A 17,134-nucleotide genomic window follows, 5' to 3' on the forward strand; every position below is an offset into this window, starting at 1 on the left:
AGTGACCGTGTTTTTCCGTGTATAAGACTAGGGTTTGTTTTTTTTTACTCAAAAACAAGCTTTAAAAACTGGGGGGTGATTGGTTGCAGCCGCGAGCTGCAGATTGTCATTGGCGATTTGTGGTGTGATTGGTGGCTGCGGCAAGGGCAGCTGCGGACAGGCTGTCGCTGCGGCAATTGTGCTTGCTTTTTGCTTCCACTGTTGGTGACCAGGTGAGCGATTGTTAGCCGGTGTGAGCGATTGCAACCGTCAGGTTAGTGATTTACTGCGTTCAAACCCGCACCGCACCCCAAAAAGCTCAACAACTTTGAGACATTTTCTGAAATTGGAGTCCCCAAAATTAGGGGCGTCTTATACAAGGGGGCGTCTTATACACGGAAAAGTATGGTGCTTTAGATTTTCTTAGGAATACAGTGTTAAGTAGTTAATACTACTACTACTACTACTAATAATTTATTTATTTATACCCCGCCCATCTGTCAGGGTTTCCCCAGCCACTCTGGGCGGCTTCCAACAAAGTATTAAAATACAGTGGTCTGTTAAACATCAAAAGCTTCCCTAAACAGGGCTGCCTTCAGTTTATAAAGCAAGTTTGTCTCCTGCATCTCACATCCCCAAGGAACATAACAACACAATGAAATTCAAAGCCATTGATTGCACATTTGTTCAGAAATCCAATTAAAACTATGCAGGTTAATTAGTTGGACAAAACTGATGAACTTGATCCAGTGACCTCAGCATTGGGGAAGTCTGAGAATCATTTACACCTCTAGCACACCCACACACACTCTTGCACTCTTGCCCCCCCCCAGGGAATCCCACCCCCACAACCCACTTGGGGAACCTCTGGATCATGGGATAACTTCCTACTCACGAGTCTGGCTCATGGCTGGCTGTAACCATTAAGCGACGCTTCCCCCTCTGGACCGCCCAGTTACAACCATTGCCTTCTCTGCTCTGACACTTTCCTTCCCCAATTACCACCTGGAACCCTGTTAATGAGCCGACTTCTTATCTCATTTCTCTCCCCTCCCACCCCAAATATCTATATCTATATCTATCTATCTATCTATCTATCTATCTATCTATCTATCATCTCTAGCTCAGCAACCGTCTCTTTGAGGAGCTTGCCATGGACGTCTACGATGAAGTGGATCGCCGGGAGAATGATGCAGGTGAAGAGTTTTGGGGGTGGGGGGTCTTGAAGTTTGGGGGGTCATCTAGTCCAACCCCCTGTTGAGTGAGGGTGGGGCTTTCCCCTTTCTCAGTCATATCCTCCCGGTCTTTTAGAGGGGTGGCAAGGAGATTCCAATGCTTATAGGCTTTGCCCAGCTTGAAGACTTATGAATAAGGGGCAGATAAAATCTCCCTCCCCCTTTTTAAAAATCAGTTCATTCATTGTAGTTCTTCTTCTGGCCTTTAGGTGGCAATGTGCACTCAGTTGCTTGTGGTAATATCATTGGAAGAATCTATTATTATTATTTGGGGTGTGTGTGGATGGATTCGAACTCTGGCTTCATCCAGACTCCCTCCAACACCCTCTAGCTCAGGCATAGGCAAACTCTGGCCCTCCAGATGTTTTGAAACTACAATTCCCATCATCCCTGACCACCGCTCCTGTTAGCTAGGGATGATGGGAATTGTAGTTCCAAAACATCTGGAGGGCCGGAGCTTGCCTGTGCCTGCTTTAGTTCCGCTGCCCAAAATTATTTCTCTGTTTCCTCTCGCCTTGTATTTTCTCCCCCCAAACTTACATTTTCTCCCCTTATCTGCGATTGCTGGGGTTGGGCTAGAGGACCTCTTCGTTCCCTTCCAGCTCTGCAATTCTACAATTAAGCCTCTGCCCCAACTTTGGTTATGGCAGTTTCTGTTCTGAAATTTGAAAGAACGTGGTTTCTTTCCCACCCCACCCCTTTTATATAAAGTGTTTTAGTGGTTTACTCCAAGAAGAGACTAAAGATTCTTAGTTGGCGGGGAGGGGGGGGGCGCATCAATGCAACTTGGCTCAATTGTGAGAGCCACCTGGAATCATTTTGCTGGGCCAGGGTTCTTGTGTGTTCTGCTCATTGGCGTCCACTGTGGCGGGTGGTGGAAAGAGAGCTGTCTTCCCCCACACACTGACAACCCATAATTCCCTGGGGCGTGAGGTGATTTATGGAGAACCTGAAGGCCAGAAATGTGAGGTTCTTCTGCTCCTTCCTTAAGCTTGCTTGCAACCTTCTTTTGAGACAGAGGACACTTAAAGGAAGTTTTTCCTGCTGGTCTGAATGTCTTTTGCATGTGGGCGCAGGCTGCTGCCATCTTGTTCTGCGCTACAGGCTACAAAATGTCTTGTGCCGGCCCTGGGAAAAAGAGGCAGGGGGGTTTGTGGGGCAAAAAGATGCCATTGCCTTCCAATGGGGGGGGGGGAGTAGGGTTCATCTGCCCCTTCTCTACGCCCCTCACCCTTTGCCTGCTTTTAAATCTAGTTTGGTGTTTTATTCTGGTGGGTGGTGTTCGCTGTTTTTTTTTAAAAAAAACTATTTTATTTCATTAAAGTTACATAACACTCGATTGCAAAGCAAACAAGCAAAACTCTAAGCAGTTTGCAAAAAGGGGGAAAAACAAGGATGTTATTATTTGAACACAAGTGTTAAAAACCTACAAAAGAAAATTAAGACCAGTGATAAGATAAAAACAAATGTCGGCATTCTGCATTTGCCTTAACGAAAAATGTTTTTAGCAGGTGCTGGAAAACGTACAGTGAAAGCACTTTCTTGGTGTCAAGAGGCAGGGAGTTCCAGAGGCTGGGTGCTGCCGTACTAAACGATGGATTTTTTTTACAAATGCAAAACGAGCATTATGTGGCCAGAGCCTCTAATTATTTAGTTCCGCTGTTGCTGGTCTGTCTCCTTTTGGTGCTGAAGTTCGTTTTAATTTGTGGGTTGTTGTAGTAAAGATTGGTGTGAGTTCTTAATGGTTGCAATTTTCAGATTTGCTCTGTGTGTGTGTAAAATGTCTGGCGTTTGGTTTTCATCTCGAGAAAGTGGGACCCAGATGTGAGAATAAATACGGGGCAAGCCGGCTCCTTGCCGCAATTCCCGCATGCTCCACTCTTACCTCCCCTTTCCTAAGATTCGAATTCGGTACGCACTTTTGCCGTGCGTCAGCCTGTGTGTGCACCATACAGGCAAGACACATTTAAAGCCCATTCTCCCCAAAGTGCCCTGGGAACTGCAGTTTACCCCACGCAGGGCTATATTTCCCAGGAAACTACAGTTCCCAGGACTTTTTTATTGCAATGAGTGGGGAATAAATGCATGGTGTTTGCACAACCCATTGAAACCTCTCCTGTATTCCAGAATCAATGATTGTGGCTCACTTCCTTTCTCTGCCCCCCCCCCCCCAGTTTAGCTTGTGGGAGGAAAGTGGTCAGTGGTTTGTTTGCAGATCACTTGGGGCTCTCCAGATGTTTCAGGCAACATCAGCCTCAGGCTAACACAGCCCTTGCATCCCTGACTGGAAGCCTGCCACTTTAAAACCAAAATTCACCTTCTCCGAAAGCTGAATTCTGTCGCCGGCGTCCGAGGCCAGAGCCTAAAAAGATCCTGGCTGCTGGATCAGGCCAAAGGCTTTTAAGGTTTTAAAGCAGAGGTTGGATGGATCCTTTAGCTGGGATCCCTGCATTGAAGGGGGGTCTGGTCCCGTCTCCCACAGCTGCCACCTGGATTCCCATCGTAGGAAAACCCTCAAGCCAGGAATCGAACGCAGGATTTTGGCCAGACCTCTCCCTCTCTTCTATGCTGCCCCCCCCAAAAAAGTGCTGCTCCTGGCATCTTTGCAAATCCGTTTTCGTCCGCTCCTCCGGCAAGAAAGGAAAAAAACACCCCGCCAGCGATTCCTTGCCCAGGCGCGGCTCGTTCATCTCCTTGGCCCGAAGCCCAAAATCTTGGCCGTGTGGCTGAGTCATCCCCAAACCCAGCCCCTTGGGAGAGCAGGGAAAGGGGGAAAGCGGCGTGGGAAGGGGGGCTGTTCGGGAAGGGGGGGCAGGCCTGACATCTTCCAGCAGGCTAAGTCCTGCGTTGTAGCAAATCTCCCCCCTCTTTTCCCACCCACCCACCCAAAAGAGCGAGGCGGCAGAACGAAGCGCTTTGGCTGCGGTTCTGTGGGAACGTGGCCACTTTCTCTCTTTCCCGGCCACCCTGGAGCGGGCCTCCCCTTCCCCCCCCTTTCATTCCTGGCCGGCCGAATCCTTTGCAGGGATAAATCTTCCCTTTTGCTCCCTCTGCAAACTCCAGGCCCCTTTCTAAAAGTTGCCCCAGAGTCCGGACGAAGCTGGTAAGAGGATGTTTGTGTGTGCATTTGGGGGGTGGGCAGCGGTTGGACTGTCCCTGGGCGAGGTGGGTGGGTTTTTCGTGGAGCCTGCTGAGTTTGAGGTGGGGCTTGCAAGCCCTTTTAGGGACCAGAGAACTCCCAGGCTGGATTCCTTTATTGGGGTGGGGTGGGTCACCCCCACACCCACACCAACACCCACCCTGTCTGGGCATCAGCCAAGGCTGCTCCCTTCCCTGCGACTCGGGAGTTGCCGGTTTCCTCCCTTGCAGTTTAAAAAAGATTTATGCTTCTTCCCAGAAGTTGCCTGCAGAAAGGGGATGGCTTTCAAAAAGGCCGCAGGGAGGTTGTAATCTGTACAAGCGCTGTTGTCTTTGTAGCTGTGCCCCGAGGGATCTGGGTGGCGCGAGTTGAGCTGGGGACTTGCCTGGGTTTCTTCTGTGGGGGGGCAGCACGCTTGGGGTGTTTGTGTTTCTGGAGAATTTTCAGCTTTTGACGCAACTGTTATCGATGATGATGATGATGATGATGATAAAAGGGGAAAGAGGAGCAGCTGGCCTTTCCCAGTTGAAGAGTCCAACGATGGGACATGTTTACGTGGAAGTAATTTGCCGCTGCCACCAGCGCTTGGCGTGAGATTGCCTTCCTGGTGAGCACGCTTGTCTGACTTGCAGCATCATATTTCTGGGGGAAGGCTGTGGTTCATTTGCTGACCATCCCTGCATGCAGAAGGTCCCGGGTTCAAACCCCGGCAGAACCATGAGGACTGGAACCTTACTTAAGAAGCAGGACAACAGCTCAGGAGTAAGGCTTTGTATACAGAAGGTCCCAAGTTCAATCCCTGGACAGCAAAAGAGAGACCCCTTGCCTGAAACCCTGGAGAGCTGCTGCCAGTCAGTGCAGATAGCGCTGAGCTAGATGGACCAAATGGCCTGACTCTGTATAAGGTGGTTTCTTATATTCCAGCTTCAACCAGCCCTTTATTTGGAATCATGAGGACAAGAATCTTGCTCTGTTTTTAGGGGAAGAGCTCAGTGGCAGAGCAGCTGTTTTGCATACAGAAGGACTTGGGTTCAATCCCCATGGCATTTCAAGGAAGTGCTGGGTTTGAAACTCAGGAGGGCCTCTGCCAGTCAGTGTTGGCAGTACTGAGCTAGGTGATACATGTAGCTCCTTGATTATTAGGCAGCTTCTTAGGTTCCTGTATCTTAAGGCTGTAGCTCACTGGTAGGGCACCTCTTTTACATGCAGAAGGTTAAATCCCCAATGGCATCTCCAGGCAGAGCCAGGAATACCCCCTGCCCTGAAACCCCTGGAGGGCTGCTGCCAGCCAGTGTAAGTGAGCTAGATGGACCAATGGCTCCCTGTGTTGTAGTCGTGTGTGCGCGTATGCATCCTCCTGCAACAACAACCCTGTGAGGCAGCTCATATGACAAGGAACTGCTCTTGACAGCGTGAGTGTGTCGCTCAAGGATACTTAAAGATACAAGTGGCAGAGATTTGTCATCTGGGCGTCTCCGAGAATTGCTAATAATACACACCCAAAAGGTAGTGATGTTTACGGAGCAGTGGCTTGGAGATTTCAGCAAGAACTTCAGAAGAGAGCCCTGCAGCTGGGTCAGACCAAAGGGGAACCCTCCTCATTCTGCGTCCGTTTGTCACAGTGGCCAGGCAGGGACCAGATCTGCCATCGCTGAGGACCTCATATCACTTCCAGGAAAGGACTGCTGTGTCTCTTTCAGGCCAGCTGTACCTTCCTAAGAAGGAGAGACAACAGTGCATGAAGTGAGAGGCTGAAATAGGACGTTAAAGTTTCAATTAGTGTAGCCCAACATGTCTTGAATCCTCTTCAAGAGCCAGTGTGGTGTAGTGGTTAAGAGCGGTAGTCTCGTAATCTGGGGAACCGGGTTCGCTTCCCTGCTCCTCCACGTGCAGCTGCTGGGTGACCTTGGGCCATTCACACTTCTCTGAAGTCTCTCAGCCCCACTCACCTCACAGAGTGTTTGTTGTGGGGGAGGAAGGGAAAGGAGAATGTTAGCCGCTTGGAGACTCCTTTGGGTAGTGATAAAGCGGGATATCAAATCCAAACTCTTCTTCTTCTTCCTCTTCTACCTGCCCTCCTTTGTCCCTACAAAGTCTGGCTCACGACGCAGAACCACAGCACCTTGGTGACGGAGCGCAGCGCAGTCCCCTTCCTTCCCGTGAACCCCGAATATTCTGCAACGCGCAATCAGGTAAAGCGGGTGGGACCCTACTTATTTCTGCGTGGCTGAGGCCGGCCCTCTCTGCCTACTGTGGTTAATTATTGGAGGGCAGGGATGGAGAGAGCTGGCTGGGGCTTCTATCTGGGCCTTGAATACAGGGCTGGAATTCCTGGGGCTTGGCCAGATTTCAGAGAGTCAGTGGGGTGTAGTGGTTAGAGTGTTGGAATAGGACCTGCGAGAGACAAGGGTTCGAATCCCTCTCTTGGCCAAGAAGCCCAATGTGTGTTGCCTTGGGCCAGTTACCTCCTGTCAGCCCAGCCTACCTTGCCGGGTTGTTGTGAGATAAAACGGAGAGGAGGGGAACTGTCTTGTCTTTTAATGCAGAAAGTCCTGGGCTGGTATAATGATTCTCTTTCTCTCTCTCTCTTCCTACCAGGGACGGCAGAAACTTGCCCGCTTCAATGCCCGGGAATTTGCCACCCTCATCATCGACATCTTAAGCGAGGCGAAACGTCGGCAGCAGGGCAAAAGCCTCTCCAGCCCCACAGGTTAGGGGGCAAGAGAGAGATAGGGTGCGGTGGGAACAGGGGGGCTGGAGGTCCACCCTGTCCGTTTACGGGGTTGTCACCTTCTCCCTGCAGAGATCCTCGACTCCTCCCTCCACGGGCCCAGCGACCTCGACGACCAACACGACTACGACAGCGTTGCCTCAGACGAGGACACGGACCAGGAGCCCCTCCGCAGTGCCAACGCGGGGCGCAATAACCGCGCCCGGGTAAGCCTCCCCCCTGGGAAAAAGAGGGGGGAAAGGAAGCGTGATCTGTGACAATCAGCAATGAGGACTAGTTTCCTGAGTCACAGCTTTCATTTCCATCAAAATCAAATTCCAGAAATCTTGCCCCAACTTACGTTCTCACCATAAATGATAATGCGCACCAGGTTTATTGCGACCCTTCCAACGCGGGAGAATGCCATTTTTGACATTTGCAAAGGAGCACGATACCATCTGTGTAGTCATTTCGAAGAGTTTTCCCTACGGAAACAGATTTTTAGGGTCACGATTCTCACGTTTTGTTCCAAGCCTTGGGGGGGAAATGTGTTCCAATATCTGGTTCCTATACCTTTGTAAGGGGGGGGGGTGTTAACAGATCTGTAAATTACAGGAAGCAATATAGAATACAGTTTAGAAACTAATAGGGCAAAAATTCTTCCAACTTTGTCTGGGGTGTTGGGGGTGGGGGGGACCCCATTTCCTGGCAAAATCTGCTTGGTTTGTTGCTGTTGACATTCCGCACTGATTTACAAGCATGTTGTTTTATGCCTCGTACATTTTTGTGTCCACCCCAGTAATGACCCCATCTCACTGAGCGCCCTCTCTCTCTCTCTCTCTCTCTCTCTCTCTCTCTCTCTCTCTCTCTCCCCTTGGAAAAAAAGAGCATGGATTCCTCGGACCTCTCAGATGGTCCCATCACACTGCAGGAGTACCTGGAGGTCAAGAAGGCGCTGGCCGCCTCCGAAGCAAAAGTGCAGCAGCTGATGAAAGTCAACAACAGCCTGAGCGACGAACTGAGGCGGCTGCAGAGAGAGGCATGTTGCTGTTTGGGGGATTGGGGTGATTGGGAAGGGAGCGTCCTGGAAGTGGTCTGAACAGGAGCAGTGACCGCGCAGTGAAATTTGGCAACTTCGTAATGTGGAAGGAAGGGCCTGGGATCGACGGCTGAGGCCAGGGGAATGGAGGGTGCTGCCTTATGTTACGTCACGACTCTTGGTCCAGATAGTTCTCTGAAGTGTGATGCAGCAGCAAAAAGAGCTAGTGCTATTCTGGGATGCATCAAGAGAAGGCTAGTGTCTAGATCAGTGATGACCAAACCTGGCCCTCCAGCTGTTTTGGGACTACAACTCCCATCATCCCTAGCTAACAGGACCAGTGGTCAGGGATGATGTGAATTGTAGTCCCAAAACAGCTGGAGGGCCAAGTTTGGCCATCACTGGTCTAGATCATGGTAGGCAAACTAAGGCCCGGGGGCTGGATCCAGCCCAATCACTTTCTAAATCCGGCCCACGGACGGTCCGGGAATCAGCGTGTTTTTACATGAGTAGAATGTGTGCTTTTGTTTAAAATGCATCTCTGGGTTATTTGTAGGGCATAGGAATTGATTCATTATTTTTTTCAAAATATAGTCCGGCCCCCCACAAGGTCTGAGGGACAGTGACCCTGCTGAAAAAGTTTGCTGACCCCTGGTCTAGATCTAGGGAAGTCATAGTCCCTCTCTACTCTGCCTTAGTCAGGCCCCACCTGGAGTCCTGTGTCCAGTTCTGGGCACCACAATTTAAGAAGGATATTGACAAGCTGGAAGGTGGGCAGAGGAGGGAGACCAGGATGACCAGGGGTCTGGAAACCAAGCCTGATGAGGAACGGTTGAGGGAGCTGGGGATGTTTAGCCTAGAAAAGAGGAGACTGAGAGGAGATATGGGAGCCATCTTCAAATATCTGAAGGGCTGTCACATGGAAGAGGGAGCAAGCTTCTTAAATTCTGGCGCCCAGAACTGAACACAGTTTTCCAGGAGGAATCTGACCAAGGCAGAATAGAGTGGGGTTATTACCGTATTTTTCGCTCTATAACACGCACCCGACCATAACACGCACGTAGTTTTTAGAGGAGGAAAATCCGTAGGCATGCCACCCGTAGACATTCCCTCCATAACACGCACAGACATTTCTCCTTACTTTCTAGGAGGAAAAAAGTGAGTGTTATGGTGCAAAAAATACGGTACTTCCCTTCATCTGGACACTAGACTTCTCTCAATGCAGCCTAGAATAGCATTAGCTTTTTTTGCTGCTGCATCACACTGTGGACTCATGTGAAACTTGTGATCTACTAAGACTCCTGGATCTTTTTCACATGCACTACTAGTAAGCCAGGTGTTCATCATTCTATATTTGTGCATCCGGTTCTTCCTGCCTAAGTGCAGAACCTGACTTTTCTCCCTACTGAAATTCATCCTTTTAAATGGGAGTGGGAGGGTGGAGTTACCGTATTTTTCGCCCCATAGGATGCACCAAGTTTTTTGGGGGGGAAATAAAGAAAAAAAAATTATTCCCCCCCCCCAGGCGCTTGTGGGGCCTGCAGCGGGGAGAAGCACTCTTCTCCCCGCCGCCTGCCTTCAGACCAGGTCCGGGGACAGCGGAAAGACGCGCTGCGCCTCCCCACTGTCCCCGCCGCCAGCCTCCAAACCACTTCGGGAGACAGTGGGATGGCGGTGTTCCGCCTCCCTCTGTCCCCCGACCTTGTGGGGCTGGCGCTGGGGCTCTCCTGAAGCCTGGAGAGCGAGAGGGGTCGGTGCGCACCGACCCCTCTCGCTCTCCAGGCTTCAGCGAAAGCCTGCATTCGCCCCATAGGACGCACACGCATTTCCCCTTCATTTTTGGAGGGGAAAAAGTGCGTCCTACAGGGCGAAAAATACAGTAACTGGTTTTTTAAAAATGTATTATATGTTTTTATCTTGTGTGTTTATGCTGTGGACTGCCCCGAGATCTGCGGATGATGCGCGGTATACAAATTTGATATGTGCACAAACTTTGCTAGCTCTGACCCAGTTCCTCCAATCCGTTAAAATCCTCTCCAATTGTGATTCCGCCTTCGGAGGTATGAGCTGCCTTCGGCCGGATCCAGCCCTGACAGTCCTGTGCCCCTTCCTCTCGCGTTTCAGATCCACAAGCTGCAGGCGGAGAACATGCAGATTCGCCAGCAGGTGGGGCCCATCCACCCGGCGGCAGCGCCACCCCCCAGCGAGCGCCCCGACCACAGCCACGTGGCCTCCACGGCCACGGGAGCCCACCGCCGGGACCGCCACGCCTTCTCCATGTATGAGCCCGCCACTGGGGCCCTCAAGCCCTTTGGCCAGCAGCCGATGGACGACCTGGTCACCCGCCTTTCCACTCCGTTCCACCCCGGGGTGAGTGCCAAGGAGGGGAGGGGGCATTTGTGGGTGGGTGTTAAGTGTTTGGGTGCATTTTTTCACGCAATCTCTTGTTCCGCCCAAACATCATCATCATCATCATCATCATCATCATCATCATCATCATCATCATAATTTACTATTTATACCACGCCCATCTGGCTGGGCTTCCCCAGCCACTCTGGGCGGCTTCCAAAAACATATTAAAATACTATAATACATCAAACATTAAAAGCTTCCCTAAACAGGGCTGCCTTCAGATGTCTTCTAAAAGTCTGGTAGTTGTTCTCTTTGACATCTGGTGGGAGGGCGTTCCACAAGGAGGGTGCCACTACCGAGAAGGCCCTCTGCCCAAAACATGATTTGCTTTCAACAAGAAAAAGTGGTTGGTGGGTTCCTTGCTGTGCAGAGCTGTGAGTCGAGGAGGGTGACGTCCGCAGGGTTGGGATTCTGCAATCCAACAAGTGCTGCTTCTTCGTTGGGGGTCACGGGGTTGCCCCCCTGCTCACCCCCTTGTTCTTCTGCCGTTCCAGGAGGTGGACGAGGAAGCCTTGTATTCCATCCACAACCAGGCCAGCATCTACCGGGTGAGTGGCGCTTCCTCCAGGGGCCATTGCTAGACCCTTCAAAGCCTCGGGGTCCGATGTGATGACAACACTCTGCTAGTTTATATGTACAGATAGCTAATTTTTGCTAACCTGCCAAGGCAGGTAGGGAGGCAGTTTTGCTAGCTTTGCCGCAGAGCCTTGTGAGCAAAGTATTTATTTATTTACTTTGTTTTTAAGTTTTAAAAGGGGGGAGGCTCAGGGTGAAAGATCTGGGGCTCGGCCGCCTCCCTAATGTGACCCCCCCCGGTTGCTTTTTACGACAGACTTCGCCAACCTCAGACCCTCAAAAAAAGTTTGGACTGCAGCCCTCATCATAAACTCCTTGCTCACCCTGGGGCTGATGGGAGTTGTAGTCCAAAGCAGCAGGAGGGCACCAGGTTGGCGAATGTTGCCATTTTTATTTATTTATTTCATGAAAATTATACACTGCTTGACTACTGGGGCGGGGAGGAAAGAAACATTGAAGCGATTTACAAAAAAAAAGATAAAACAAAAATATTATCAGTAAGAGGAATTAATTTTAAAAATTAAGGCTTTTAAAAAGTTACAATAAAAATAGACTAAAACAGATTAGAACTCACACCAGTTTCTAAATATGTGGGTAGGTTTGTCTAATGTTGAAAATGTTTTCATCAGGTGCCCAAAAGAGCATACAGCTGCCTGATTATCAATCAGCAGGGAGTTCCAAAGTGTAGGCGCTGCCACACGCAAAAATGGGTTTCTTACACATGTGGAAGGAGAGTTATGTGGGTCAAAGTGGGTCACCCAAGAGAAACTGATGAACTATGCTGAGATGGCGAGACTAGCTGGGAAAATTCGGAACCAGCAGGACCAGACTTTCCTAATGGAAGAGGTTTATGATACATTTGGAAAGCGATTGTAAACAATTAACATCCCTTGTAGGGTTAAAAGACGTTTTGTAAGGAGTATTATATAAATCATTGCGAAGGGAATTCCGAATAGTTGTATTTAAGATATGAATTTGTAGCAATAATTATAGTAACAAGATGCACAGTTAGAAAAGACTTTAGAAAACCATCAGTCGAGGTTGAAGGAAGTCCTAGGCTGTGATAGCCAACATTTTTGAAAAGGATGATAGGCTGGGAAATGTGCGTAAAAACCAATATATCTCGCTCCTTCTGGGCTGCTACTGGGGGCCGGGGGCCACAACCAGGCAGAAGACATGAAAAGAAAATCTCCTGGGCTTCTGCCAAGTGATCCCTCTGCCCATCGGAATCCGGTGTCCCTGCGTTTGCCTAACGGCTGCCTCCTGCCCTCTCCCTTTCAGATGCGGAAAGGCGGCTCCATCTCCTCAATGCCATTCCCCCAGTCTTCTCCCCTCCTGTCCTGCGCCCCGGAGAGCGGACGTCACATGGTGACTTATGACATTTCTGTTTTTGGGGTTGGGAGTTTCTGAAGCTTCCTTTTTATTCCAGATCAGACTCTTTGCCCATCCAGCTCAATGCTGTCTGCTCTGACCGGCAGCAGCTATGCCGGGTCTCAGCGGGGGGGTTCTTCCTTTCCTAGCCCTGCCACCTTTTATTCAGTGGTGGTGGGGATTCAACGCGGGACCTTCTGCATGCCTGGCTGGCTGGACTCTTTGTCCAACTAGCTCAGTATTACCTGCTCTGACCGGCAGCAGCGTTTGGAGTTCCTTTAAACTAGAGACGCCTGGGAACCCTCTGCATGCAAAGCAAGCCTCTGCTCCGGTTACACAACAGGGGTGCCTGCCGCCAGCTCCCCCCCCCTTTTAACACTGCCCAATTTCTCTCTCCCCCCCCCTTTCCTAGACTGGAAAACTGGACCGACATGGCAGCGGCACAGACAGCGATTATGACAACACGCAGGGCGGGGATCTGCCACTCAGGTGAGGGCGAGGGCTGTGCAGGGCATCCCTTTCTGGGACTTGCACAGGACTAGCTACTTGAGAAGACCTCGTGGCTCAAAAGCGACTAAGAATTCCAGGCTGCATCCAGTGTGTTCAGTTATCCTGGGAGCAGAGCCAGTGAAATGAATACAGACGCTTAAGTCCATTCTCTGCAGTGGGCCTACTCTGAGTAGAGTTTCACTGGAAACACCCCTCCGCTGCCGGCAAGCCAAATTCTGCGTTGAGGGAAGTTCGGTTCGGCAACCTGCTAGCATTATGCGACTCTTGCGCAATCCTTGTTTTGACAAACTGGGATGTCAGGGTCACGTAAGCAGCTCAGATATCTCCCCTCTCCTTTACAACAGCTGGAAATCTTGCTCAGCAATTCTCCAATCTTCTGTGGTTTTCCTCTCTCTTTCCCCCATCACCCACCTTAAGGACTAGAAACTTAACATTGTTCCTTTAAACAGAAGCGAAGATTCTTCTGGCGCTCTCTGTCTTCCCTGCCTAGAAATAGCACCCTCCCTGGCTTTTGATGATGGCAATATCTGAGTTGGCATCAGGGATCAGGAGGGTAGCATCTTTCCCTGCCCCCAAACCCACTCTGCTTCTCTCTCCCCCCCTCCCCTTTCTCAGCATGGATGGGAAGCGCTTGCTGGACCTCAGCAAGGACGATGACTTGCACCCAGAACCTGAACCACTGGAAGGCGACCTGGACCCGGGCCTGCCCAGCACGGAAGATGTCATTCTCAAGACGGAACAGGTCACAAAGAATATCCAGGAGCTCCTCCGAGCTGCCCAGGAGTTCAAGCACGACAGGTCAGGATGAATCCCTCCAGGAATCCTCTGGGGCAACATGGGGTAGGGACAGATTGGTGACGCGCCACGAGAAATGAAAATGAGTGTGCCTGCTGCATCTCTGTGTGATTCTCCGTTCTGGTCTTCCGCCTAGCCAGCCTCCGCAAGGTTGTCATTCTGGTATACCTTTTGCTGTCGCTGGCATGCAGTTGTTCACGCTGGGGAGACAGCTGCAGGATTTGGCTCCTTTCGGAGGACATCTGCCTGTTGTGTGTCTCTGCACGAGTCCCTGCTCTGAGCTTGCCGCTTCCTTAGCAAGGAGGGGTGCCCAGATCTGGGACTTGGGGAGGTGGCAGATTCCCTCAAATCCTCTTAAGGAATCCGAATCGAATTGCTCTGCTGAACAAAGTTTGCTTTCTTCTTTAACCCCTAAAGGGATCTAGTGCGGTGACTGGGGTGGGGAACTGGCAAGACCTGTAACGCAGGTGAGGGGAAAGGAGTCTGGGCCTGGGCCTCATTCTGTCCCTTCTTAACCCCAGCAGCTTCGTCCCCTGTTCGGAGAAGATTCACGCTGCCGTCACGGAAATGGCGTCGCTTTTCCCCAAGGTAGGAGAGAGCGGGAGAGCTGCTTCTGCCGAGAGAGGGGTCTGGGTGGGGAAATCTCCTTCCCAGCCCAGGAAACGTCCTCAAAATGAGCAGACGCCACTCCCAGGGGCTTTTCCAGGACGTAACACCTCCCAAAGGGTGTTGCAGAGCTTGGGAAGTTTCCCCTATGAGGAAAAGTTGCAGCGCCGTTTGCAGTTTAGAGAAAAGACAAGCAAGAAATGGTGTGGTGGAGCTTTATAAAACGACGCCTGGCGTTGAGGTGGTGGATCGAGAAAAACTTTCCTCTCTCGTACCACTAGAACTTGTAGGAGATTTGGGGCAGACAAAAGAAAATCCTTTTTCAGGCAGTGCAGTTAAACTCTGGAACTCCCTGCCACAGTAGGCAGGCATGGCCACCATCAGTTGCTGGAAAGTGCAGGGAGAGTTTTCTCTCCTGCCCGGATCCTGTTTATAGGTTTTTCACTGGGGCATCTGTTTGGCCACTGTGAGAACAGGACGCTTGTCTAGGTGGGCCAGGGGCCTGATCCAGCAGACTCTAAGGGGCTCCTTAGAAGCAGGGAGTGGGAAGTGATAGTTTAAAATAGGGTCGGGGTTGGGCCAGCAACATGGGACCCTCTCCCATCCCCCAGCAGCCAACTCCAACTTCCATGTCCCTTCAGCCCGCCCCGCCCCCATTATTTTGAATTTTTACATACACATAGAGATAAACAAGTCTAACCACTGTGATGTTATTGTCCTGTGATCAAGCAGGATATAACTTTTATGAAATACATTTTTTAAAAATTGACTGCCTAATGATGACTTTTGGAAATGTAAAGCAAAACAGGCAACCTTTTGAGGCTCTCTGCACATGTTTTTGGGTTGGTGAAGGGTAGGGTTAATTCAGGCCCTTACTCCGAACTGGCTTGAATGTGCAGGGCTAATTCAGGCCCTTACTCCGAACTGGCTTGAATGTGCAGGGCTAATTCACGCCCTTACTCCGAACTGGCTTGAATGTGCAGGGCTAATTCACGCCCTTACTCCGAACTGGCTGCGTAGGCCAGACAGAGTCCCTTTAGTCAGCAGTGAGGCTGGGCGGCCGCCTTGCGAGTTCACAATATGGAGGTTAGACTTGAACTCTGGACCTCTGGACATGAGTTGGGAGTCTTACGCCACTCTCCCTTTCCGCTCCTTCCGCAGAAGCCGGCCCTGGAGACGGTGCGCAGCTCCTTGCGCCTGCTGAACGCCAGCGCCTACCGCCTGCAGAGCGAGTGCCGCAAGACGGTCCCCCCAGAGCCGGGGGCCCCTGTGGACTACCAGCTCCTCACCCAACAGGTCATCCAGTGTGCCTATGACATCGCCAAGGCCGCCAAACAGCTGGTCACCATCACCACCCGCGAGAAGAAGCAGTGAAGGGTGGGCAGGCGGGGGGGGGACGAGGCTGGCGCAGCCCCTCTTCCTCCCCGCCCCCCAGCTCCTCCCTTCCCCACTGGAGGATTTTGGGGGGTGCAGCCACTTGAAAGTGTCCTTTCCCCACCGACTCACCCGCCTCCCTCCCTGCCAATCGGCCTGCCCAGGCTGGGTTGGATCAACACTCCCCACTGCAGCTTGCGGGGGGGGGGGCAGGATCAGGGCCCTATAGGGCACACGCCCCATGGCGCTGGGGTGCCTGCGCAGTGAAGAAATCTCCCCCTGTAAATATTCCCATCTCCCCATCCTTTGGCACTGGGGGGGGGGCGCGTACCTGTGCGGCGTTCAAGATCCGGGAGGAAGCAGGCCATAGAGTCCCCGCCTTGCATGCAGAAGGTCTCGGGTTCAAGCCCCAACGGCATCTCCAGGCAGGGCTGGGAGAGAGGCCCCTTGCCTGAAACCCTGTTGGGCTGCTGCCGGTCAGTGCAGACAGTCCTGGGTGTACAAATGGCTTGGGACTTGTATTGCGTTCGTCATCATCATAATCAACCCTGCCTGTGCTGACTGCTCGGGGCGGTTGCGAGTTCAAGTCTAGAACCCCTAGCTGGAGAGGGGCCACACAGTTCATGTAGCCCAACCCCCTGGAAGGCAGGAATCGCAGCCCATTGACCCAAGTCGGCTCCAGAGGCAGATGGAAGTGACGCATCCAGACACACCTGAAGGGCTGCAGGTTAGCTTTTCCTGCCCTTTGTAGCGGGGCGGGGGTCCTCCTGAAGGGAGTCAAATCTCTCTCCCCCCCCCTGCAAACAATACTCTTCCTCCTCCTCTTCCTCCCCACCTTCCCATATAGTGCGTGGAACTGTATGTGTCCCATTCCTGACCCACCTGACCACGCACCGATATATATATATATGTATAGAGAGATATATAAACACCAAATGTATTTATCTCACCACGTTCCCTCCCCTAATAGTGTTAACACTGGAATTACAACGTCTAGGTGCTGTGGGTCGGGGCATCATTCCCCCCCCTCCCCGGAAACCTCCGGCTGGATCACTACTCCCCACCCCAAATCCCTCCATCATTCCTTTTTTGGGGGAGGAGTATGGGGTCTGCCTTTGCCTCCGTAGCAAAGAATCAGTTCCCCTCCCCATTTCCCCCTCACTGGCCAGTCGTGTTCCCCCCGCCCCCTTGAAATCTGTGAAGTTTTTCAGGCCATTGAGGGAATGTGGGGTGGGGGAGACACATGGCTATGGAGGGCTGCATCTGGGCACTGCGCTGGAAATCTTGTTTGTCCTGTACATTTGTAACAAATAAAAAGATGTGAGCATCTCCCGGGGTTGCCCCGTTGGAATAACTTATTTCCTCCCCTCTAAAAACAGCCACACCAT

General features: G+C 51.4%; 1 protein-coding gene across 6 annotated transcripts in view; it reads left to right on the forward strand.

Moving 5' to 3' along the window:
• The window catches only part of GIT1 (GIT ArfGAP 1), a 49,425-nt gene extending 32,347 nt beyond the window's left edge, over positions 1–17,078 (forward strand). For 4 of the 6 annotated variants that reach the window (XM_077919712.1, XM_028707419.2, XM_077919714.1 and 1 more), the window contains 12 exons: positions 1,103–1,175; positions 6,448–6,545; positions 6,952–7,063; positions 7,157–7,290; positions 7,950–8,102; positions 10,227–10,472; positions 11,009–11,062; positions 12,372–12,458; positions 12,874–12,950; positions 13,587–13,769; positions 14,288–14,354; positions 15,534–17,078. In XM_077919712.1, the coding sequence (XP_077775838.1) occupies positions 1,103–1,175; positions 6,448–6,545; positions 6,952–7,063; positions 7,157–7,290; positions 7,950–8,102; positions 10,227–10,472; positions 11,009–11,062; positions 12,372–12,458; positions 12,874–12,950; positions 13,587–13,769; positions 14,288–14,354; positions 15,534–15,746 (1,497 nt within the window). In that variant the 3' untranslated portion in view covers positions 15,747–17,078. The remainder of the gene's footprint in view (positions 1–1,102; positions 1,176–6,447; positions 6,546–6,951; positions 7,064–7,156; positions 7,291–7,949; positions 8,103–10,226; positions 10,473–11,008; positions 11,063–12,371; positions 12,459–12,873; positions 12,951–13,586; positions 13,770–14,287; positions 14,355–15,533) is intronic. The other 2 variants (XM_077919713.1, XM_028707420.2) reach the window with 1 other exon arrangement.
• Positions 17,079–17,134: the final 56 nt, after the last annotated feature.

Source organism: Podarcis muralis, chromosome 15 (genome assembly GCF_964188315.1).
Source record: "Podarcis muralis chromosome 15, rPodMur119.hap1.1, whole genome shotgun sequence".
Taxonomy (NCBI): Eukaryota; Metazoa; Chordata; class Lepidosauria; order Squamata; family Lacertidae; genus Podarcis; species Podarcis muralis.